Source organism: Coptis chinensis, chromosome 4, assembly GCF_015680905.1.
Source record: "Coptis chinensis isolate HL-2020 chromosome 4, ASM1568090v1, whole genome shotgun sequence".
NCBI lineage: Eukaryota > Viridiplantae > Streptophyta > Magnoliopsida > Ranunculales > Ranunculaceae > Coptis > Coptis chinensis.
The window spans coordinates 59,226,498-59,251,858 of NC_141459.1; the positions used below are offsets into that span (position 1 = coordinate 59,226,498).

Here is a 25,361-nt window from a genome sequence, read left to right on the forward strand (position 1 = left end):
TTATAAAGCCCTAAACAATGGCCCTAAGTCGCATCGCATCGTTCTTGCAGACCTAGTGGGGGATTTTCGAATCCCCTCTAATATATTTAACTTGTTACCGGTTTTTCATGGTTTAGACCATGAGAAGCCTTACCAGCACATGCGTAGGATAGACCAAGTTCTCACTACATTCCATTATCCTAGCGTAAGTCCAGATCAAGTTAAACTTAGGGTGTTTCCTTTCACCCTAGTCGACAAGGCGGCGTCTTGGTTAACTACCCAAACGCCAAACTCTGTGGACTCATGGGCTCAACTTGTTCAATTGTTCATGGAACAGTTTTACCCACCACTGAAGATAGATGAAATGCTTCACATGATTCATTTCTTCCACTATAATCCTCATGAATCCTTTTCAGAGGCCTGGAATCATTTCACTGATCTTCTCATTGAATGCCCGCATCATAATCTTGCGAAAGACACGCTTGTTCGTGCTTTCTTCAAGGGGCTTTCACATTATCATAAGGAGGTTCTAGATATCATGACTGGGGGTAGTTTTCTTAGTAAAGGAGCCTTGGAGGCTTATAAATTCTTAGAAGATCAATCTAAGAAGAACAATAATTGGGGAGGAAACGATTCCTCCCGCTCCTCTCCTTTTTCTCTTGAGGTTAAACATGATCCCGAGCTTAAAACTCTTATCAATGCCCTCACTAAAAAGGTAGATGCCATCTCTGTTCAACAACAACCCACTCCAGTCATGAACATTAACTCTACTCGTTGTAATGTCTGTTGTAGTCTTGAGCATTCCGACTTCTATTGTCCTCTTGTTTATGCACAAACACCACCACAACCATCACACTTCAACCAGTTAACTCAACATTAAGGACAAGGGAACTTAGGTGACCAGAATAGAGGTTTAGTACCCATAACCCAGAACTATCAACATCAATACATGAACGCTCAACAAGCTTTAATTCCAATACAACCATCTACAGACAAAGTAGTAGTGACCTTGTTGGAGAAACAAAATCAAATTATGCAACAAAACTCCAACTTGATGAAAGATCAAAGATGATCAAAACTCTAATATGATGAAACAAGCGATGCAAATGATGCGGTCTTTGTGCCAAAAGGTTATTGACATGTCTTCTAACCAAAATAATAACCAAACCGGCGTGTTTCCAAGTCAACCAGTGCCTAATCCTAAGTTAACAAACACCGCCTTCGAAATAAAAAGTATTCAGTGTAATGGTAATATAAACCAAGGGGACCTACAGGCAGTCACTACCCTTCGTTCAGGGAGAGTAGTTGATAACCAAGTGACTATGCCTAAAGATCACCCGCAAACTATAAATGATACCATACCAAATACTGTCATAGAAATTGAAGACCCTACACCTGTAGAGGTTCCAATATGGAAACCTAGTTGGAAAGTGATAAAAGATAAAGCAACGGTTAACAAATATGTTCCCCTCATATTAGGTATAGGGATAAAACACCGCATGAATAACTAGATTTTCCTATAGAAGGTGAAGTTAAGTCTATTGAGAGTTTTGTATATCACATTAGTGCTTCCGGCGATGTCGCCCCTACACTAGTACATATCCTCTTATGGAAGAAGACAAAGATCACAATTTTGACTCTTTGAACATAACTGAACTAGAGAAAGAATTTTCAACCCTGCCTTCTGACCATAGAAGAGATGGACTAAACCTCACAATAGACGAGATAGATGAATTCCTCAAAGATGGAGATGAATACCATAATTATATGGATGCGGACAACCTAGATGAGGAATTCGACGAGTTTCTAAGAGCCTGTGATGATCCACCTTCTCAAGTACTACCTAGAGCACCACCCTACCACCATCCACCTGAGTTAATCCCTCATAAAATCTAATCATTCTTCCCACCCTTTTCTTCTAACACTTATCCACATTCCAAGTATTTTCCAAAACCATTCATTTACTCACGATCATTCACTTGGACACCTTCTTATTTAACTAAGTTGCATCGTAGAAAGTTTTGGAGCTTGATTCTGTTTGGTGGTGCATTCCATGTTAACTATTTATGGAAAGATCCACAATTGTTTAGATTATTGATATATGAGAAACTGCATGTAAATACATATATATCACTTTAAGTCTAGGGAATCTGACTTTAAAAGACCCACGTTTTAAAACAAATTTTTACAAACCTGTTTTCAAAAATTTGTTTGGGGTGGGGTGTTTGGTTTTTCCATGCTTGATCACTAAACTTCCTATTCTTATCCCCACCTCGCTCCCTTTAAGAGTAGCTAGATTTCTCCTTGTTTGTTGTTTTGATGTTGTTTTTTTATTATTTTTAGTAGATAGGATGTTACGTTGTTAAATTTCGTAGTTAACTTTGAATTTGGTAGTTAAATGTTGTTTGAATTTCAATTTTAATATAATGTTGTTCTTTTCAAATTGTGCATGGATTTTATTGTTAATCCCACCTTCCTGAATTGTTTGGGGGTGGTATTATTTATTCTATCATGATTTGTAGAAGATCCTCCATTTTAGAGTTTGTTTTGGAGTGAAGGTTGAGAATATTGTCGTAATTGGCATACCTATGATTAGATGTGGTGGTAGGATGAAATCTAAGAGAGTTTAGAAGTTACTAGTCTAAATCTAGTATAAAAGATATTAGGGTTGTTATAGAATCAAGAATATGAGTTGTTTCCGTTTTCGGGTTCGAAAATTTTATTGTTTCGGAAATTGCCTTAAAGCTTTTTGGCAACCTACCGATTCATTTTAACAATTCAAAACCTATAAAAACTTCATTCATTCTACACTCACAACCCACACTACACCTAACTTCCATCTCTCACCTTTCACTCCCACGTTTCCCGTTGTTCTTCACCATTTTCACAAATCAGCACCTCGGGCGCTTTTCGCCTAGCCATTTTCTGAAATTTTACACCGGCGCACCTCGCTTCAAGTTGGCGTGACTTCGGCGCCCAAAAACACTGTAAGTCAAAAACACTGAGGCGACCTGCGCTAAGTGGAGCGCGCTGGCATACGACTTCCGTGAGACTAGGAAATTTCGGTTTTCGCGGGTTGTTCGGTGATTTGCAGGCTGTTCCAGAGCGTAGTTTTGAGATGACATCTCCTACAATAATACCGGAATAGTCTTTCGAAGATTTGTTTCAAAGCACTACTTATGGTGCTTGATTTCGCGAGGTGATGACACACGTAGGCTGGGAACCGCTTATGGTTCTTGCTAGCATTTGTTCTTGGACTTGCCATGCCCGCTGAAATACAAGACCCATGATGCTATTGGGTAGATAATATGCATGTCTACACTTATGACTTTTTGCATGAGGCTTATGGGGCAGTCATTTTCCGTATCGAGGACCAAGGGGAATATAACGTCGCCCTTGGTAGCCTGTCCATGAACATAGGAACTGTTATGTTTTGGATCATGCTAAACATTTTAGGGGAATGGCAGTTTTTTTCTTTTGTGAATGATGCCACTTGCAGCGTCTTCCTTGCTTTAGCTGAGGAACGCCTGCTATATGACCTTCCTAAGACCTTAATATCTAGTTTAGCACGAGCCCATAGCATGAGGCATAAGTATCTTCTTATGCCTATATTAGTTTGCCGTATTATGCTATGTTTCTTCCCTCTTTTTTGTGCCCGTTTCACGGATTTGGGTTGGGGGTCGACATTGTGAGACCCACCAATTCTATTATTCGATCTTTCCGTGCAATGACTTGGCAAGGGTGGAGGATACAACCTCATCAGGTTGCACCTTACACCCCATCCGACCGAGTGGCGCTTAACAGGTTAGCATCCGTAGATGATAAATGGCGGCAAGCTTTGCAAATTATAATGGCATGGCGGGGATCGCGAAGGAACCTCACTTCTTTATAGAAGAGGAGGATGACGAGTAAACGCTGGAGTGGAGGTAAGTTTTTAGTTTCAGTTAGTGTCTGCTTATGTCCCAAGCAATTTAATTATGTTAACCCAATAATGGGTGGAACTCTTATAGAGTTGCGTCAGTTTTATTTCCTATATTAGTATGTTCTAACCTTGTTTTGCAGATGTTCCAGAATTTCACGCATTTCCATGGTATTTTTCTACCCTCTTTATTTAAATGCTTTGAGGACAAAGCATGCTTCTTGTTTGGGGGGGCATAGAAACACGTGTAATTAAGGCATCTGTTAGGATATAGATATGTATAATATGCATTTGTTTTCAAGTTAAAATTTTCAAAAATATAAATAAATAAGTTTATGCTATACACTTAGGAATATTGGTATTTTTTTTTCTCTATGCTCTTAACAATCTAGAAGTCTCAACGTAGCTTTTTTGCATCGAGAATAATTGTTAGAAACTTAGGTTAATATGTAGGTAATAATCTTTGCATCTATCTATAAATATATTACATGAGTATCTATGATTGTTAGCGATAAGTTTTGAAATCTAGGCTAGAGTACTTATTCTACAAATCCTGTGAGAATATTGCCTAAAAAGCCTTATATGAAGCTTAAACATTTGAGAAATGACAAAAGGGAGAAGTATATTCCGAATAGAGAAATCACACGTCCACTTGCTTGACCACTATACCATGTCCTAAGAGAGAATTTAGGCCCTTTTTGGATCGATATAGCTAGAAATTCTGACCTGAGTATATTTTCCGCTAGTCGCCCCACTGAGCCTTTCTTTAGCCTTCCATAAACCACAATTCCTTTAGCCTGTTACAAAAACAAAACAAAATAAAAAATTCAACTTACCCAATCTAGACTAAGTCTGAGAATAGAATGAGTGAAGAAAGAAGAAGAGAAAAACCGGTGTAAACAAAAATTAGTTAGTTGCTTCAGAAAAAGAAAAGAAGTTTCCATCCAAGGAAAAAAAAAAAAAAGAAATAAATAAAACTCCAAAAATAGAATAAAAGGGAGTCAAAAGCCAAAGAAAAGAAAAAGAAAAATATGGCTAAGGATGGAAACAAAGTATAGAAGCAAAAGAAAATAATAAGGTTTTCTCTAAGTTACATAATATGAAGACTCTATTATCTCAGACTTGTCCTTTTGAATATTAATTTCCTTCCTTCTTAAACCATCTCCTAATCCCCGCAACACCTAATAAATACCTCTAGCTCAATTAGGTTAGTGTGATAGTAAGTGGCAGATGTGTTTGATCGACTCCGGCTTCCTTGTTTGTCATTGAGATTGTAAGGTAAAGTGTGCCCACTGCCTTTTGGAGTAAAGAAAACTTGAGCGGAAAAATCGAGTGGTTTTGTCTTGACATTTATGTGAGGACCTACTTAAGGGCGTTATTCGAAGTTTTAGAAAACGAACCTGCTAGGCATTTCATAGTATTACTCATAGTATATATATTTGTATCATAGATGATTGATTATTATGCATATATTAGTTTAGGGTTTTGACTTGGTTATTCTTATTCAATTGCTAGTGAGATGTATAGATAGTTGAGACATGAATGAGGAAACAATAGTTTTATTTCTTAGTCGTTGTAGTATAGATGAAGTTTGTGAGTACCTTCACTGGAAAACTCTCACGAGGCTATAACTTCGTCCACTAGGGAATTCCTAGTGGTTTAAGGCCTTGTTGCATATGGTCAATGCAATCGCGACAGTAAACGAGAGTAGTTAGAACTCCATTTTTGGTCACTTATTCTAATTTCTTATATTTGCTTGAGGACAAGCAAAATGCTGTTTCGGGGTGGTTTGATAAGAGCCCAAAACTGTAGTTTTAACCCCTTAACAATCGTACTTTTAGACCAATTATGTGAATAATAAGTAAGAGTTAATACTGATTACGTGTTTTTATGCATTTCAGGCTTCAAAGTCCATTATGTGTAGAAATGTGCCACTTTAGCGAGATAAAGGAGAAAAGGTCGGTTGTTAAGGAGTTCTGTGATTAAAGGCCAATTTTCAAGAAGACAAAGCCTCTGTAAAGCCCGATCAAAAGATGAAAAGTCAAACTCCACGCGGGCAGAAACAGTGCACAAAGTCAACAGAACTTCCAAAGACCATATCTTTGGACTCAGACCTCGGAATTGGGCCTACCTTACGTCAAAACGACCGGCTCAGAAAGAGCTTTCCAATGGTCCAAGACTTGGCCTAATCAAAGGAGCAAAAGTGGACGAAAAGTCTGTCAAAGTCAACTGCAGCTGAAGAGGCCTTTTTGGAATGAAATTATTGGGTTTTGGGCCTGATTCTCTGGCCCAAAACATGGATCCAAGCCCATGCACGATTTTTGATCTGAACATATAAACACCAAAGCTTAGCTCTTCGTTAATGGTAGGTAGTTAGGTTAGGAAGCTAATGTTAATAGAGTTTAGGGTTAGAAAAAGATAGATCTAGATCTAGTTTTGAGTTTTATCCCATTAATTAATTAGTTTTCATACCTTGTTTTAATATAGATTATTGAATCATTGTTATGTTTCATTAGATTAATAAAGTTAGTTGTTTTGATAATCTAGCTTCATTTTCCATTAAACATCTATTGCAATTCATTAATTTAGTATTTGTCACTATTAGTTTAAATCAATTCTTACATGAGTAGTTTCCTTTTAAATTCAAACAAGCAAAGTTCAACCCTTTATACCATGTCTTGTTTGATTTGCTTGGGAAATGATAGTATAATGATATTAGAAATTTCACATCACACATTACTCTCACATTGTTCTTTGTGTCGAGTAGTTGAATTCTAATTAAGTCTTGAGGGTTTAAGAGTAGAACGAATCCTGACTCTCTTATATTACTTCGTTATTGAGAGTAGGAATATTGATATAAACACGTATTTACGTAAATTGATTATTTGTGTTTACGCATAGATAGTTAGAATACGTAAAATCACTTTTATCACCAAGCCTGCTGCCGTGTGTCGTCAACTTGTGCTAACCTGTCTAGTGTTACTATGTCTGATGGGGTGTAAGGAGCAACCAAATGAGGTTTCACCTGCCATCCCGGCCAAGTCATTACTCAAAATGAGCGAACCACCCAATTGGTGGCTCTCATGACTTCAACCCTTTTCTAATCCGTGAACTGGGTACAGAATTCAGGTAGACAACTGAACATGATGCGGCAAACCAAAACAGGCATAAGAAGATACTTATGTCACATGCTTTGGGCTCTCTTAAGACTAGCCACTAATACTCGAGGAATGTCATATCGGCGATGTCCCTCAGCTAAAGCAAGAAAAACGTCACCAGCGGTACTATTTGCAGAGGTAAACTACCAATCCCCTAAAATATTCACCAGGATGAATAACATAGTGGCGCCTACATTTGGGGACAGGCTACCAAGGGCTATGTTGTAATGCCCTTGGTCCATTATATGAAATACCCCTCCCCCATAATACTCATGGAAATATGTATAGTCATAGAGGTATGCATTATCGGTCATATATCCCCACGTGTGAATAGGATCAGGTATTGGTATTCCCAAAACTAATGCTACCACATACTTATTGAATTTTAGGGGTGTGTCATCAACCATGACGGAGAATTCTTGTTCTCCATCCTGGTTACAATAGAACTTAACATTATTGTAAAAAAATTCAGTAAGCTTAGGTGAATACGAGTCGTCTTCACTTACCAGAAGATGCTTCCATCCGAACTGCATGATCCCCTCGCGGAACCAATGTCCATAAGACTCGCTCCCCAACAAGTGTTCAAAAGACTGCTCCGATATTACTATAGGAGAAGTCATCAAAAACTACTCTCTAGAACAGCTACAACAATCTTGGAACAACCCACAAAAAATTGGAATTTTTCTTGGCCACGGGGTTCTGGGCGCGGGGTGTACTCCACCTATGCCTGGGTAGGGCGCGGGGTGCACCTTGGTGATTTTCGAGTTTCAGGCACTTGGGCGCAGGGCGTGCTCACTTTGTGCCTAGGATGGGCGCGAGTCGCGCTCAGGATGAAAACTGGAATTCCAGTATTATGGGCGCAGGTCGCGCTCAGCTTAGGGCTTGGTAGGGCGCGGGTCGTGCTCTGATGAAATTCTATCAGACATTGCCTAGCAGGTAGCACTCCACTGGGGTGCAGGCGCGTTTCGAGCTGCTGATAGTGCTAAAATGGATAAGAAAGATGGGAACCGTGGGAGTGAAAGGTGAGAGATGAAAGTGAGGTGTAGTGTGGGTTATGAGTATAGAATGAATGAAGTTTTTATAGGTTTTAAGTTGCTAAAACGAATCAGGAAGTTGCCAAAAAGTTTTAAGGCAATTGCCGGAAACAAAAAATTTCCAAAACCGAAAACGGAAACAACTCATATTATTGATTCTATCTAAAACAACTCTAATATCTTTTAGAGTGAATTTAGGATAGAAATTTCCTAACTCATCGAGATTTCATGCTACCACAATATCTATTCATTGGGATGCCCATATCGGTAATATTCTCAACCCTCACTCCAACACAAATTCTAAAATGGAGGATCATATCAAAAATCATGATAGAGTAAATAATACCACCCCCAAACAATTCGGGAATGTGGGATTAACGATAAAAACAATGCACAATTTGAAAAGAACCATATCATATTAAAACTACATTTAACAACCAAATTCAAATTTAAATACGGAATTCATAAATTAACATTCGAACTAAATAAAAAGCAAATACAAAACAACATCAACTCATAATATTCCTAAACCACTCACTGTTGGTAGTGGAAGGGACATGGGAAGGTGATGACTCCTGAGCTCCTGATGGGCCAGAGCCATCCGTCCTGCGGCGACGACGCTCGTGCCTCACAGACTACTCCTCAAAAAAAGCACCCCCATGGGGTGGAAAGAGTGCAAGCATATCGTCTCGGAACTTGCGCTGAGCTTCCATCTCGACCCTCGTTTGTTCCCACCGCTCATCCTCGCGCTGGGAACGAGTCTCGAAGTTATGATGCATAGTAGTCTACCGAGTCCGGAGGTCTTCGCAAATAGTACTGAGAGAACACATGCCACGATGAATCACAGCCATGCATTCTACATCCGACCTACACCTCTCCAAGGCATCGACATCAAAACATGTCGTGTCCTCCTCATCCTTCGAGTCATCCTCTTCGACTACCCTCTCTTCAGGCAACCTCCAAACTCTTTGGATACACTCCGTATAAATATGAGGATTTTGGTGCTCTTTCAGGCAAATCCTATCAGACATCGGAGTCGCTCTCAAGGTCATCATGATCTTCGTTATCAAAACAGGGAGAGGTACAATACTCTTCCCAACTCCCCTAATCATGTTACTTAAAAACTCCAAAATACAGAACTCATACTTCTGCTCCTGGAGTATCTATAGAATGTGAAGGCAGTTCAGACCGATGTCACTGACTTTCTCCTTCCCTATGACATTCCTACCAATCCACTGAGCTACAGCCAACTGGTTGGTTCTGAGAGACGACTGGCGAACACAATGCGAGCTCGCATTGTAGTTCCCTTCCAAAACAATCACGTTCATCAAAGGCTCGACCCCAGTAAATTGGGAATCCTGTAATGTGGCATCGAGATGGCGTTTAAGCGGAATGCCTAAAATCTCAGCTAACAACCTAGTAGATACTTCTCTCCTCCTCCCAGCCACCTTAACAAAAATCCTATTTCCATCCAACTCCCTCATCCTATAAAACTGTCGGACCAAATCTTCATGGTAAAAATCGTCTGTCGAGTACCACCAACCAATCCAATCTCTCCTAACCATCTCGTCACCATAAAACAGCGAGAAGTGGTCGGCAGTAAACGTGTGCTCCGACAAAATCCGACGTCTTTGAGCCATTGAGACTTTGGAATGATTTGGGGGTTTAATTGGAATGTGGGGATGGAGTTTTAGACAACCTCACTAACCAAATAGTGGTGGTGGATCGGTGGTGGCGTGGCAGTTCAAATTTCTCAATTTTTTTTTTGTTTTTTCTAATGTTTTGTTGGTGGGAATTGGTGGGGGAATGATTTGGAGAAGAATTGGGATTGATTTAAATGTTTGGCGTGGGTGTAGTTAGTTTTTTTTTTTTTTTTTAGGTTAGGTTTTTAAGTTTAATGGTTGTTAATGGCGGTTTTGGAAGGTGAAATCTCGACTATTATGTTGAAGATGGAGACGCACGTGTGTTGCACTTATGCGCGAGATTGGGCCCAAGCCCAATTTGATTTTTCGAATTTTTCGATTTTTCGCACAACTTCAAACTAAATTTGCCACTTCATTACCGGTCCGATTTTTGCGAATGAGCTATGGAAATGATCAGGAGAGAATTTCCAATCCAATGATCTAAAAAACACTATATTCTGACTGTGGATGACATATAAGAAGATAGAAAATACCTCGAAGTGCGTGCATGACGTAAGTTATGCGAACGAATGAACTCTAATTTTATAGATAATGTCAACCCAAATCAAAATACAATTAAACGGCCTAAGCAACACAAATGGAAAGTTGAACAATCCAGTACATAAACGAACACCCCACCCCCAAACCAATTTTTGGCAACGAAGTTTAGAAAATTTGTTTTAAAAACGGGTCTTTTAAAGTCAGATTCCCTAGACTTCCTAAATCACTATTTTTATGATTTTAACAATTTTTATTTTTTATGCATAAGATTTAGTATAAGAAAAACAATAAAGCAATAAATGAATAATTCACACCATAGAAGAACATGACTCAAAATCCGAGAAAACATGCAAGAGTGGAAAACGTGAATTATGTTTAACATGGACTTAGGATCCGGTACTTACAGCCACACACTCCATAAGAAGGGCCCGGTTACCTGAATGGTGCACTTACCAATATATAGAAATGAAAGAAAGTACACTAATGAAAAAGGTCAATCCTCATAGACAGGGTCCTATAAAATGACTTCATCTACATCAAGGGACAATAGCTCGTGAAAATGTTTCGACCGTTGGTCATTGACTTGAAAGGTACTATTATCCTTGGGATTTACCAAGGTGATTGCCCCATGAGGGGTGACTTCAGTAACCAGAAAAGGACCAGACCAACTGGTTTTTAATTTCCCTGGAAAAATATGTAGACGGGAGTTGTAAAGCAAGACTTTTTGACCTACCACAAACTCTTTGCGCAAGATTTTCTTATCATGAACACGTTTCATGTTAGCTTTATAATCCTTCGCGAGATCATAAGAATCGCTACGAATTTCTTCAAGCTCATTCAATTGCAACTTGCGCTTAACACCCGCCTCATCGATGTTGAAATTAAGGCTTTTTATAGCCCACATAGCACGGTGCTCCAATTTAACGGGCAAATGACAAGGTTTCCCAAATACCAGTCTAAAGGGAGACATACCTATAGGAGTTTTGAAAGCCGTCCTATATGCCCATAAGGCATCAGATAGATGCTTTGACCAGTCTTTCCTATCAGGATTTACAGTTGTTTCTAGTATCTTTTTGATTTCCCTATTAGAAACTTCTATTTGTCCGCTAGTTTGTGGATGATACGGAGTTGCTACTTTATGTGTAACTCCATACTTTTTCACTAGAGATGCAACAACTCTATTGCAAAATGTGTTCCACCATCACTAATGATGGCTTTGGGAATGCCAAATCGACAAAAAATATATTCTTTAACAAAAAACACAATTGTCTTATGGTCATTGCTATGGCAAGCCATGGCCTCTATCCATTTAGACACGTAGTCCACGACGACTAGAATATAAATAAAACCGTGGGAAACTGGAAAGGGACCAATGAAATCAATGCCCCATACGTCAAATATTTCTACCACCGTGATTGGATTCAATGGCATCATATTACGCTTCGTGATTCGCCCAAGTTATTGGCAACGAATGCACATCTTGCAATGGACTTGGGCATCTTTAAAGAGAGTAGGCCAATAAAACCCACATTGAAGAATTTTAGCAGCTATTTTCATACCACTAAAATGGCCACCACACTCTTTGTCATGGTAGAATGAGAGAACCTCATTATATTCCCATTGGGGAATACAACGACGAATAATCTGATCTGCACAATACTTGAAAAGGTAGGGCTCATCCCAGTAGTATAACTTAACTCTGGCCAAGAACTTCTTACGTTCATTTCTTGACCAATCATAAGGAATAACATCATACGCAAAGTAATTCACAATGTCAGCATACCATGATGCAGAAAAAATAGCATACATATGCTCATCCGGAAAAGAGTCCTGTATGGAGTCAGAATCACTATCATCGTCATTTGTAAGTCTAGATAAGTGGTCGGAAACTACGTTTTTGACCCTCATTTGTCCTTTATTTCTAATGTGAATTCTTGTAGGAGAAGAATCCATCGGATTAATCTCTGCTTAGCATCCTTCTTTGCGAGAAGGTACCTAAGGGTTGCATGGTCCGTGTAAACTAGAGTCTTAGAACCAACCAAATAAGGATGAAACTTATCTAAAGCATAAACGACAGATAAGAATTCTTTTTCAGTAGTTGTATAATTCCTTTGAGCATCGTTTAGAGTTTTACTAGCATAATAAATAACAGTGGATTTATTATCTAGTTTATGTCCCAAGACAGCACCAACTGCATAATCACTAGCATCACACATGAGTTCGAAAGGTTTAGACCAATCGGGAGGCTGTTTAATGGGTGCAGAAGTTAAGGTAGCTTTTAAAGTTTCAAAAGCCTGTTTGCAGTTAAAATTAAAATCAAAGATGGCATCCTTTAAAAGAAGATTAGTTAACGGCCTAGCTATTTTTGAAAAATCTTTGATAAAGCACCTATAAAAACCTGCATGACCTAGAAAGGCTCTAATATCACGGACAGTCTGTGGTATAGGTAGATTCACTATCTTATCTAGTTTGGCCTTATCTACTTCGATGCCATCACTAGATACGATGTGACCTAGTACTATGCCTTTTTCACCATGAAGTGACATTTTTCCCAATTTAAAATGAGACTCTTCTCTTCACATCGTGTTAAAACTTTAGACAGGTTAGACAGGCATTCAGTGAAAGAGTGTCCATAGATAGAAAAATCATCCATGAACACTTCCATAAAATGCTCTACCATGTCACTAAATATATGAAGCATACACCGCAAGAAGGTACCAGGAGCATTACAAAGGCCAAAAGGCATTCGTTTATAGGCGTATGTTCCAAAAGGATATGTGAATGTAGTCTTTTCTTGGTCATCAATATCAATAATAATTTGGAAATAGCCAAAGTAGCCATCCAAAAAACAATAAAAAGCATGACCAGCTAGACGTTCAAGCATCTGATCTGTAAAGGGCCAAGGAAAATGATCCTTTCGTGTCATGGCATTTAAACGTCTATAATTAATACAGACCCTCCATTTCATAGGGCCATATGTGGCAACATATTCACCCTTGGCGTTACGTACCATAGTAATCCCTGATTTCTTTGGAACTACATGAATGGGACTTACCCATTCACTATCAGAGATTGGGTATATGATACCCGCATCGAGTAACCGTAAGACCTCTTCCTTGACCACTTCTTTCATGGAAGGGTTTAAACGACGCTGAGGTTAGCGAGAAGTCTTTTCGTTATCCTCTAAATTGATACGATGAGTGCACACATTAGGGTCAATTCCCTTAATGTCGGCTAGGGACCAACCAATCGCAGAACAATATTCCCTAATCACCCTGATCAACCGTGTCTCTTCCTTCTTAGATAACAGAGAAGATATAATTACCGGATGACTACCATCCAAATCAAGTTGAATATAGTTTAACTCAGGAGGAAGAGGTTTAAGCACCGGGGTGGAAGGAATATCGATAAATGCTTCTTGAGTAATGAATACTTGCTTAGGCAGCAGGTTTTCAAACTCTGTATATGGAGCAACTGAAGGGTTTATGATTTGTGTAGACTCAAAGATGGTGTTGACTTCATCTACGTAGGAGTCATCGACAAAATCTGAACTTCCAAAAGAAAGGAATTTATGCATATGGTTTTCTGGAAATGTGTTATTAAAGTAATCTTGAGCTAAGCTCTTGATCATGCTAACCTCTCCATCTATAGACGAATCTGGTAACTGTTTCATCATTTTAAAAACATTTACCTCAACCAAAAGATGGCCAAAAGACAAGGACATCGAACCATTGTGGCAATTTAAAAGCGCATTGGCAGTCGCCAAGAAGGGACACCCTAAGATGATCGGAACAGAGTCGTTAGTGACTTCTGTATCAAGGATAACAAAATCAGCAGGATAGTAGAAATCCTGGACCTTAACAAGCACGTTTTCAACCACACCCTTAGGGTACTTAATAGATCGATCCGCTAATTGCAACGTCATTTTAGTAGGTTGCATCTCTTGTAGACCTATTTGTTTGTATAAATAATAAGGGAGTCAGTTAACACTCGCCCTGAGGTCTAATAAAGCAGTAGTCATGTGAGTATCCCCTAAGGTGCATTGTACAGTAGGACGACTAGGGTCCTTGTACTTAACGATTCCATTGTGTTCCGTTAAAGTTGGAAACTATTCAATTAAAAAGGCGTCTTTAGGAATCTTTGTCTTACGCCTAGTAGTGCACAACTCTTTAAGAAACTTAGCATGTTGAGGTAACTTTTTAATCGCTTCAAGAAAAGGTAAGTTTATTGTTAGATTTTTAAAAACTTCCCTAATCTCGTCAAAATTTGTATCATTATTTAACATAGCTAATTTCTGAGGAAACGATGGTTTCTCTCTATATTTAGCATATGCATCAATAGGATGGTTAACCTTGCTTTTCTGTTTCTTAGGTTGTGGTTTAACTAGTACCTTTACAGGGGTAGGATCTTTAGTTTCTGTTTTGGTATCTAGTGTAATATCTAGTGTAGGGACTACTGGTGGGGTAACAATAGGCATTGTTACTTTGTTATCCACCACTCTGCCTGAACGGAGAGTGGTAATGGAATTTATCTCACCTGCATTTGCATTTTCGTTACTAGTATTACCGTTTACCTCAAAGGCTGTGTTTGGTGTTTTAGGATTAGGTATCGCTTGTCCTGGAAGCACACCTTTGGGTTATACTTTTGTTTGAGCTAACTGCTGTAAGGAAAGTTGGATGGCTTGTAAAATCTGTTGTTGAGATTGTATAAAGGTATCAAAACGATCCGGTTGTGGAGTAGTATTTGCTACTGGTTGTGTGACAGGAACTATGTCACGTTAATTATTAATGGGTGGATTTTTGTAGTTATTATTTACCAAAATGATACCTCTATTAGTATTATAATTATTATTGTTATAATTATATTATAATTACCCTGACCTTGTCCTTGTCATGGTTGAGTTTGGTTATTATAATTATAATTACCCTGACCTTGTCCTTGCCTTGGTGGACCATGGTTGTAATTGTTTGTTGGCCTAACATTTGGGTTAAACAACCTTGGAAGTTGTTGATTGTTTCGCCAACCGAAGTTGGGATTTTGTCACCAAGCTGCGTTAGGTTCGCTATTAATAGAACAAACATTATCTTGTTGTGATTGTTGTTGTTCATAGGCGAAAAGACAATAGGAGTCGAGATGCTCTGGACTCAAACAGAAATTACATGGGTTGGAGTTGACATTCATGACGGGGATAGGCGTTTGTTGAACATAAATAACCTCTACCTTTTTAGTTAGAGATTCGATTAAATTTTTAAGTTTCGGATCGGGTTTCATCTCAAACATACCGGTGGCCTTTACTGCTGTAGAAGAACTAGCATTGCGGGAGATATCGTCACTACCCCCCCCCCCCCCAGTTATTATTATGCTTAGTTTGATCTTCTAAAAATTTATAAGCCTCTGAGGCTCCCTTACTTAGGAAACTACCCCCATTCATTATGTCAAGCACCTCCTTGTGGTGGTGTAACAGTCCCTTGAAAAAGGCACGAACTAGCGTGTCTTTCGCGAGGTTATGGTGTGGACACTCTATAAGAAGATCGGTGAAACGATTCTAAGCCTCTGAAAAATGATTTATGAGGATTCTATTGAAAGAAATGAATCTTGGAAAGCATTTCATCGGTCTTCAGTGGTGGATAAAAATGTTCCATAAATAGTTGAACAAGTTTAGCCCACAAGTCCACATAATTAGGCGCTTGGGCAGTTAACCAAGACGCCGCCTTATCGGCTAAAGTGAAGGGAAATACCCTCAGTTTAATTTGTTCAGCACCAACTGTAGGATGGTAGAATGTAGTAAGGACTTGGTCAATCCTATGCATGTGCTGATAAGGCTTTTCATGGTCTAACCCATGAAAAACGGGTAACAAATTAAATATATTTGGGGATTCGAAATCCCCATGGGTCCCGATAGAGCGATGCAAGATTTAGGGCTATCGTTCAAGGCTTTGTAAAAGTCGAGAGAGAGGAGACTCTCTTTCTTCGCCATTACTTGGTGGTGTGTGTGGTATATTAGCTAGAGGTGTAGTGAGTGGTATACTAGAAAGGCGTGTTTGTTGGCGTTGCGGTTGATTTAGTTAGGCGTTTTTTCTTGGCCTGACCTTAATCTCATGCAAGGCTAAGCTAATCTTAACAAAACACAACAACACTCCAAACAATCCTGATATACTAGTATGAACCTCTAACAGGAGATGTGAGGTGTGGAAGAAAAGAGTACCTGAATGCCTCTTTGCTTCGCTTATGAATAGCCTTGTTTACGCGTGCTCAGTGTGTATAACAAGTTAGAACACTGAAAACTATGAAAGAAATGGAAGTTTGAAACAAACCTGTGGAAATTGGGCAGTTTCAACAGAGGGCGCAGGTCGCACTCAGAATAGGCCTAACTAGGGCGCAGGATGCACTCAGGTCAAGCTGGAGTTCAAGGCATTTGAGCGCGGGTGGCGCTCCAATTTAGCCTTGGTAGGGCCCGGGTCGTGCTCAAGGAAAACCTCAAGGTCCAGGTGCTTCAGCGCGGGGGGTGCTCGTGTTTTCCCTTGGCAAGGCACGGGTCGCACTCAGCCAAAAAGTGGAGTTCCAGGCGCTTGGGCGCGGGTCGCGCTCCGTGTAATTCTTCCAGGAAATTTTTTGGTGCTGAAATGGACAACCACAGGTCCATAGTGAGAATCAAACAAGGGTGGGTGGGTTATGGGACTTTGGAAAACTAACAATTCTAAAGAAAACAATACTAAAGGGAACTAAGATGGCAGTGGCGCCATTGATAAACGATAAAAAATGAATATAACTCTACTCCGAATAAACGATGAAGAATAAACGAAAGTAAAATTAAAACTGAACTATACTCGTGATTATCAAAGATTTCTACTCTCGATACTATTGAAGTAGAGTTGGAATAGAAGATTCGTTCCACTCCTAGTTCTTTAGCATTCAAGTTTTCTATAATTGCGAAACTATCCAAAGTCTAACGAGAGTTTTACGAAGGGAATTTTAAGAACAAGATACTAACTATAATGATTCAACTACGAAATGCTACGGGACACTAAGGTTTGAATCTAGAATAAGAATTAGGGGGGAATTGAATCCACCTTGAATCCAACTTAATAGACTAGCATAGATTGTTGTAATCCAATTCTCACGTTCTTACGGTAAGAATTAGTCGTTCTAATCTCTAATTATACATGGCATCTCTACCAATTCATAACTAGCATATGAGGACGTCCACCCATTCTCATGGTGAATCAACGACCTTCTAGAGTGGAATAGACTCTTACAAAGATTCTGCACTACACAATCAAGTTTTCATCAAGGTATCATCAAACCCCTCTAATGGAGGTTTAGCCTTGATTCATCAAACTATCATTTCCATATGAAATTGAATAAGACATAATATAAAGATTTTAACTTTATTAAATTCAACTAAACAATAATTGAAATATAAATTAACAACTAAGAAATCATTAACAAACAAGAATTGAAATTAGATCTAAGCAATTTTAAATAACAAAATCGAAATTATCAAGAACTAACTATTTTATTTATCTAATGAATGATAAACAATGATTCAAATAACTAATCTAAAACAAGGTATGAAAAAAAACTAATTAATTAACTAATGAAAATTCTCGAAACTAGATCTAGAACTAAGTTTTAATGGCTACTCTAATGGCTCCCTTCTATCCTAAGCTAATTGATAATTAAGAGCTAAGTTTTGTGTGTGGAAATTGAGGAGACCAGATCCACATTTTTCTGCATGGGCTGAGGGTCCATGTTTTAGGCCGGAAAATCAAGCCCAAACCCCAATTTCTTCAGTCCACAGGTCTCTTTTCAGCTAGCTTTGACTTCAATAGGCTTTTTGTCCAATTCTGCTCCTCTGATTGGGTCAAGGTTTGGACCATTGGAAAGCTCTTTCCGATCCGGTCGTTTTGACATAAGGTACGCCTAATTCTTAGGCCTGAGTCCAAAGACACGATCTTCGGAAGTTCTGCTAACTTTTTTGTGTTGTTTCTGCCCGTCTTGGCCTTTAATCACAGAACTTCTTAGCAACCAACCATTGCTCCTTTATATCGCCAAAGTGGCACATTTCTGCACATAATTGACTTCAATGCTTGAAATATATAAAAGCACGTAATTAGCATTAACTCTTTTTATTACTCGTATAATTGGTCTAAAAGTATTATTGTTAAGGGGTTAAAACTACAATTTTGGGTTCTTATCATATATATATATGTATATGAAAACTCACAAAATTGGGACCTATAATAAACTACACAACTGAATAAACTACATACCTGAATATGATCCATTAAATTTCAAGTAACACTCATATATATTGCTAATTTCATTGAAACATTCCAATCCCCTTGGATAACCAATATATATTTGTACTTAATCATCGTAAAGTGTAATGAAATAAATAACACATTTCCCATCTAATTCATATAAATATAATTAACTTAATCCAAATCCAAATGAAAAAAATAATATAATCTCGTCAAAGTCGATCACCCACATATGAACAAATTGGACAAATCCACGATGCTTTCCCAACTAGTAGCATTCATTCCTCCAAGGGAGCTCCAAAATCCTAGCTCACATCTTTTAACACACTAGCACACTTGAATTCTGCAATTGAAAAAAGGTGGTGACATTCAATATAACTTGATATAAAATAGCCAGTAAATGCACCAATATACAAGGTAACCAAGTAATCTAGGCATGCACAAATTATATATAAGATATTTCTTAAGGATTTAAAGTAAATCATTAGTACGTATGATAGTTGAATGCAAAATAGTGAACTTAAGATCATAAATACCTATGTGAATAAGCAAAATTGCAACTGTTAATATATCTAAGGGGTAAGTCGACCGAAACTATTTGAAACAAACTACAAGTCATTATAAGCATCTTATAAGGAACCCTGATATCGCAAACAAGCAATCTATCCATTGTTAAGTTAAACCAAGATAGACTTAGGTTCAATACCCACTGATTGTTCTTGGGGAACATATGTACAACTCAAACCCTTTGTGAATAACTTAAACACTTACAACCAGGTACAAAGCACCTACATATAAATAAATAAACGTACTGCCAATGCTTTTAGCCTACCCTAAGGAGATGAAAAATAATGTATACGTACACTTTAATTAATTTTAAGTGCCTAAGAGTCGAAAAGTAAACTACGATAATTCATTATCAGTGTTAAGTATATGAACGATGAAAATTTCAGTTTGAACAGTCTAACCTGTTAGTTTTGTAGTTTTTAGCACAGACATCGACAAGTAATAAAACTTGGTTCGCATAAATATAGACTCAACAGGTAACGTCTTCGTGTAGGTAGCGGAATCCCAGCTTGAACACGACTCAAACTTTCTACCCTGCACAGACTGCTAAACACAACTACTATCACTTTTGCTAGTAACATTACCAAATATCATCCTTTCAAATAGGGACTAATAGCATCAACTTGGTGATGATGTCCACTGAAATATAAGAAACATTCTATAGTAGAATCATCATATAAACATGGAAACAAAATAAAATAATCATCATATAACCAAGTATAGTAGCAGAAACAAAAGAATTATTGGAAAAAAAAAAGTACCTAGTAATTAAGAAGCACCTGATATTCATAAAGGGGCCAAAGTCAAGTCCTTGTTCAGAGAGCACAGTCATGAAACTACAAGCAACAGAAGTAGATTCCTTCTTTACTTCCCTGACCCTAAACAAAATAACATAAGAGCTTAAGCTAGAATCCAGGCGACCATCACCTACTTCATATCACCAGGACTTAGGTAGCATCCAAATATAACTAACATGAGTTCTGACGAAAACTTATTCCTTGGCAGTAGCCCTATATCAAATCGTGACAATATGACATGCACTTGACTATGAACTATATTCAAGATGCCTGAGTAACAATGTCAAACCATCACTAATATTATACTGTCAGCCTATATGCAACTCTAAATACCACAAACTAATATAGTCCTTGACTATTTGAGTGCATTCCATTAATTGTAAACTTTCAGTAAAATTAAGGATTTTTTAGATCAATCAAAGCTAAAAGTGAAAAACCCTAACAACCCAATATGAATTAAACTTTGAATGACCATAAATATAGAGCAAATCTTAGGCTGAGTGAAACAACATCACTTGATTGCCTTTTCATTCGCTTTTCTTTAATACCCGATGTGAAAACATTCAAAGACAAAGCCACCTCTCTATGGCAACAATGAGCTTGAAGTGCTTGTTCATAAAGAATAGCTTGAGCAGCAGCCACTACAGCAGCAAAAGGCTAGGTGTATGTTGGAACTTGACTTAAGGTCCTCATAATACTTTAACGATTTCCAAACCTTAGCATAGAAGAATTTCAGTCTAACAATTTAACGGAAAAAGAATTTCAGTTTAACCATTTATCTGCAAACAAATACCTTAGCATACCACAACAAAGCATGAAGAGAAATTTACTTCTAAAATTATTCAAAACAGATATATGAACTAACAGAAGTACCGGAAATGATATATGAGCCTTCAGACGAATCGGGTCTATACCTGGCTGTTATGTACTTCTGCAATTCGATATGATGGAGCTCGAATCAGGAAAAACGAAACGGTGACTTGACAAGGGAAACAAGCATAATTCAGATTACTAACCTGCAAGTGGCTTTTTACATGGTAGATAGTTAAACCATTAACTTGCATGAGCTTCAGCACACCTTTAGGAGTAGCTCCTATATAGTAGAACTCACAATTAGAGAAAGACATGCAGATTAACTCCTTCGTCAAATGAAATTTGTAAGTAAAGCAGAGTGTTACCCACTTTCTCTACCACCAAGCTTATTAACTGCTTCCCTCGCAACTCTGGCAGGGAAGCGCTTGTATACCACTACGAACACTTCGGCCATCACTAGAACCAATTTCCCACAGCCACCACCATAATTATCAGCACACGCAAACAATCATTCTGAACTACTGTAACCAACACCACATAGACATTGCTAAGTTATAGCTACTATCCAAGCATTCTATCTCACATAGCTATCACAAACAGTAGTTCATAAATCCAAAAAGTACTACCACCAACCTTTATGGTAATTCACTATCAGGACTGTAGTAGCACCAACAGCTTGTGCATTTTTTGCCTTTGCAGTTAAGGTGCAACTACCCCTGAGTGCGAGCATCACTTCTCATGAACCTAGAAAAAAAAAGTTAACACATCCAATGAATAAAACTTGATAAATGAGCAGAAAACACACGATTTTTAGTACCTTAGTCTTGGACGGGACACACGAATTGATGTGAAGAGAAATTTGGAAGTTGAAAAAAAAAATGTAATATGTATAGCAACGTGGAATTTAAAATATACCATTTTTATCGGAAATTCTAAACCCTAACAACCCAAACATGCTATATTATTGAAATTGAAAAACAATTAATGGATATTAAAGGGGGAGAATGAGAGAGACAGAGAGCTCTAAACCTGTTTGCCTTGCTTCTTCCTCCGTGACTCCTTTCAAAGATTAGTAAATACAGTAGTGGTACTCCGAAACAAAATATTAGTATAAATCAAATCAAATCTTTATTTTAAAAACACTAAAAAGGAGTGAATTTGTATTTGGTTGAGTAAGTGAGAGAAAGTGGGTGAGACAGGACAAACAGTTAGCTTAAGGGTTTTTTAGGTTATTTTCTTAATTTTCCAAAAACAAATAATCCTAATCGGCAGAAGTGAAGAAAGAGTGGTGAGAGATCATGTGATTCATTTTGTTTGTTTTTTGTGAAGCATTTATATGAGGCACGAACCTGCAAGTGTTTGAAGAAAAGCGGACCGGGAGACTGAACGTGGGCTTCGTAGTAGTTTTTTTTAGTGAAGTTGTGGGGCGGGACTAAAATTTTAGAATTTGGTCTTATGTGATTGTCATATAAACTCCGGGAAAATATAACTATTTTAGTGAAATAGTCACAAATAGTTTTCCACACATATACACCTTTTTTAGAAAAAAAAAAAAAAAAAAAAAAAAAAAAAAAAAAAAAAAAAAAAAAAAAAAAAAACCATTTGTTACCATTTCGAAAATGCACGTCACAAAAAACATTTTAAAACAGTCACAAAAACCCTTTTCTGCCATTTGTGACCATTTCAAACAGAACAGTCACAAATAACATTTTAAAATAGTCACAAAAAGCCTTTTTTCTACTAGTGATAAGAAACTATAAAGGGGACGTGGTGCTTGCCTTCAATGGCAGCTTGAGAAAACTTTCAGTTCTTCACCAGGAACTCTTAGGGATTCTGAAAGGGATGGAGGGTGCTGCCACGATTCATATAAAAAAAAATGGAAGTTCAATAATCTGACTCTAACAGAGTGGTGCAAATCCTAAATTGGAAGGAGTAACCTCCTTGGTATTGTAGGAACATGGTGGCACAGATTCGCTCGCTTTCAAGTGAGTTTGAAGAAATTCATTTTAGACACGTCTACAGGGAAGGAAACAAAGTTGCTGACTATCTATCTAAGACCTATAATGATGTTGAAGAACATATTGTATACTTTAGTCCTCCTATGGATTGAAATCTATGTAATATGGTCAGTGAGGATAAAGTAGGAACAATGTACTTTAGAGTTCAACATTAATAAAAGGTTGGGGTCTCCTAATAACCTCTAACTCTTTCCAAAAAAAAATTAATTTGTTTTATTTTTATTTTTTTTTCTCAGAGAAAACCTTTAGACTAGAGGGGGGTTTGGCATACCCCTACCTGTTTATTAAAAAAATAAAAGTGGAAAGGGAAAGGGGACGTAATGAGCCTTACCCCATACAGATGCAAAAATGCAACCTAGTATGTTAAATGCATGATAAGCTACTTTCACTTATAAATCATGGAAGTAGTCTACTACAACTCATTCGACCTTTACAGTTTCTAAAATCCTCGATACCCAACTTGTTGAGCACATAATATCCTCTTACTTTGCTTGGGAGGAGTGAAACAATATCAAAATTAACTTCTTGTGAGCCTCAGTACCCTGTTTAGCTAAAAAAATCAGCAACTTTATTCCCTTCCCTAAAAGTGTGCAGTTCTCGTTAGAACCGCATTCAATTCCATACATAGATCACAAATTTGAGTCTAAATATCATGTAACTCCCCCAAGGAGCCTCTCTACCATTGAAATGCCAACCCACCAACAAATTTAGAGTCAAGTTCTACCAATAACGGCATAAAATTAAAGAAATTTTATGAATTTGGCATTAACCTAGTTGAAAGATGGTCATGGTTTCAAGAATGAGGTATTGAGTTTGGTTTATACTCTTGTAACATTTTTATAAATATACATAATCGGACAGGGGTCCATATACAACACTTTTTATACAACATCTTTTCATAAGTTGAACCAAGGGTTAATACTTTGTGGATATGATCTTACCACTATAAAGATTATATCAACAAAATTTTAGATCATTTCAATATCTCTACCCCTTTCAAAATTGAATTGAAAATGTGAGTTCATTTTAACAGTCAGGATTTAAAAATTTGCAACCCTATTTTGGCATTTTTAGAAATTTCCAAATGAGTTTATTTTTTGCAGGGATGTTATCTATGGTGGGAAGATGACATTCACAAAAAATCAATAACTTGATTCCAAAAGAATGGTCTTAATTGTTAAGTATATTTTGTACTTTTGATGTCTAGCCATGGGTTGAATAAACACTGGGATCCATGGTGGATGTAACAACGGTGGGAAATATGCAAGAAAAGGCTAATATATTATACAATAAGTTAACTTGAACTTGGAAGGACGCTAACTTCATAGTATTTTTTTTTTTGCTAAAAGGTAATTGATTAAAAGAATAAAAGGTTACAAGAAGAAAAAATAAGAAGTGTTAAGAACTGTATAGTATGGGTATCATCAGTTAGTGTACCCACCTATTACATCCTACATTTAGCTTATGAAACGGAAGTAAGTAGTAAAGTGGTTCTCCAGATTTCTCACAAAAGGAGGTTTGTTGTCCCACCATTTACTTTCTCCATTTTGCAATGCTGCTCCATGTCTCGCCACGACTATCCCTTTTGTGTTTGTCTCCCTCCATGTAGCTGTAACATAGATCCATGCTGTTTTCTCCCTGAGTTGCTTCCATTTTGTTCTAACCCTCCAATGCACTGTGTCTTCCTGAAAAGCTTTGACTACTGATGCAGAGTCGGATTCCACCCAAATATATCGCCAGTCCTGATCCAGTGCCCTCTGAATCCCTTCTATAATAGCTAACTTCATAGTAGATCAGGTGGCTAAGCATTCAGTGAGTTCACAAAGTAATGAGCGCATAGTTTATCTTGACAAACCCCCATGGATCACCAAATAAGAGGTAATAAGTGCTCAAAACGTGTATTTTAACCCTCAGTTATATCTCTTGTTTAGCCATCTTATTTGACTAATAGTATTTGTAAGTTGTGTTTTATGACTTTACAAGTGAAAAAGAGAGCTTTACCAAATATTAGAGTTAAACGGGCAAAAAGGAGCAATTTGGAGTATTAAAGATCACATGGGTGCTCATGGATAATTATGAAGAAGGCCCAAGGTTTTGAAGCTATGAAAAGATAGGACTTGTTTGGGCTTACACGAGTACTGGGTTGTACTCCGGAGTCTAAACTATGACCGACTTAAGAAATCGACAAGCTGAAAACTTGTCTAGTGGGCGTGCACCCTCTATATGAGTGCAAACAAGGGGTGTACGTCCTCTAAAAAATTTGAACTTTTTATAGTAGTTTGCTGAGATGTCCAGCAAATAGCCTATAAAATTTCAGAACAATCAGAGTTAGGAAAGTCCTTCTACTGCACTACAAAGTTTGTGAAATAGTTTTATGTACACAATACAAACAAACAAATGGTTAACCAATCAAAATAGAGCCACAAATCTCCATATTTTTACTGAAGCCTCCTCTTAGATCATAGGTGTTCTTATAAACATTTTAGAGCAATTGGAAATCAACAAACCCTCTTTACTGGCTGTTGTTCCAGAAATTAAGTGTTGAAACACCGCAGAAATACACTGGAAACAATCAATTAGTTAGGTGGTCAAAACAGTTTAAACAGCCTTTAACTTTTCACAATAACCT

The 25,361-nt window shown here is 37.7% G+C and overlaps 1 protein-coding gene across 3 annotated transcripts; it reads right to left on the reverse strand.

Moving 5' to 3' along the window:
* Positions 1-18,594: 18,594 nt before the first annotated feature.
* Positions 18,595-22,119, reverse strand: LOC147504214 (protein PHOSPHATE STARVATION RESPONSE 1-like). 3 transcript variants are annotated; one of them, XM_086604046.1, is made up of 8 exons: positions 21,744-22,119; positions 21,348-21,458; positions 21,084-21,235; positions 20,918-20,994; positions 20,816-20,832; positions 19,884-19,982; positions 19,506-19,647; positions 18,595-18,880 (listed from the first exon to the last, which is right to left on the reverse strand). In XM_086604046.1, exons 3-7 carry the CDS (start codon positions 21,166-21,168, stop codon positions 19,524-19,526), a joined length of 402 nt encoding a protein of 133 aa, XP_086460172.1. In that variant the 5' UTR covers positions 21,169-21,235; positions 21,348-21,458; positions 21,744-22,119; the 3' UTR covers positions 18,595-18,880; positions 19,506-19,523. The 3 variants fall into 3 exon arrangements, with proteins under 3 accessions (XP_086460172.1, XP_086460171.1, XP_086460174.1); XM_086604045.1 differs by having other exon boundaries at positions 19,866-19,982; XM_086604048.1 differs by lacking the exon at positions 19,506-19,647 and having other exon boundaries at positions 19,866-19,982.
* Between the last annotated feature and the right edge of the window lie 3,242 nt (positions 22,120-25,361).

Bases quoted from the DNA above. Each gene is read 5' to 3' on its own strand.
- LOC147504214 (XM_086604045.1), bottom strand. From the start codon at position 21,168: ATGGCCGAAGTGTTCGTAGTGGTATACAAGCGCTTCCCTGCCAGAGTT. The intron at 20,995-21,083 runs GTGGGTAACACT...TCTACTATATAG, and splicing joins TAAGCTTGGTGGTAGAGAAA to GAGCTACTCCTAAAGGTGTG. The intron at 19,648-19,865 runs GTACTTTTTTTT...TGTGTTTAGCAG, and splicing joins AGGTGCTTCTTAATTACTAG to TCTGTGCAGGGTAGAAAGTT.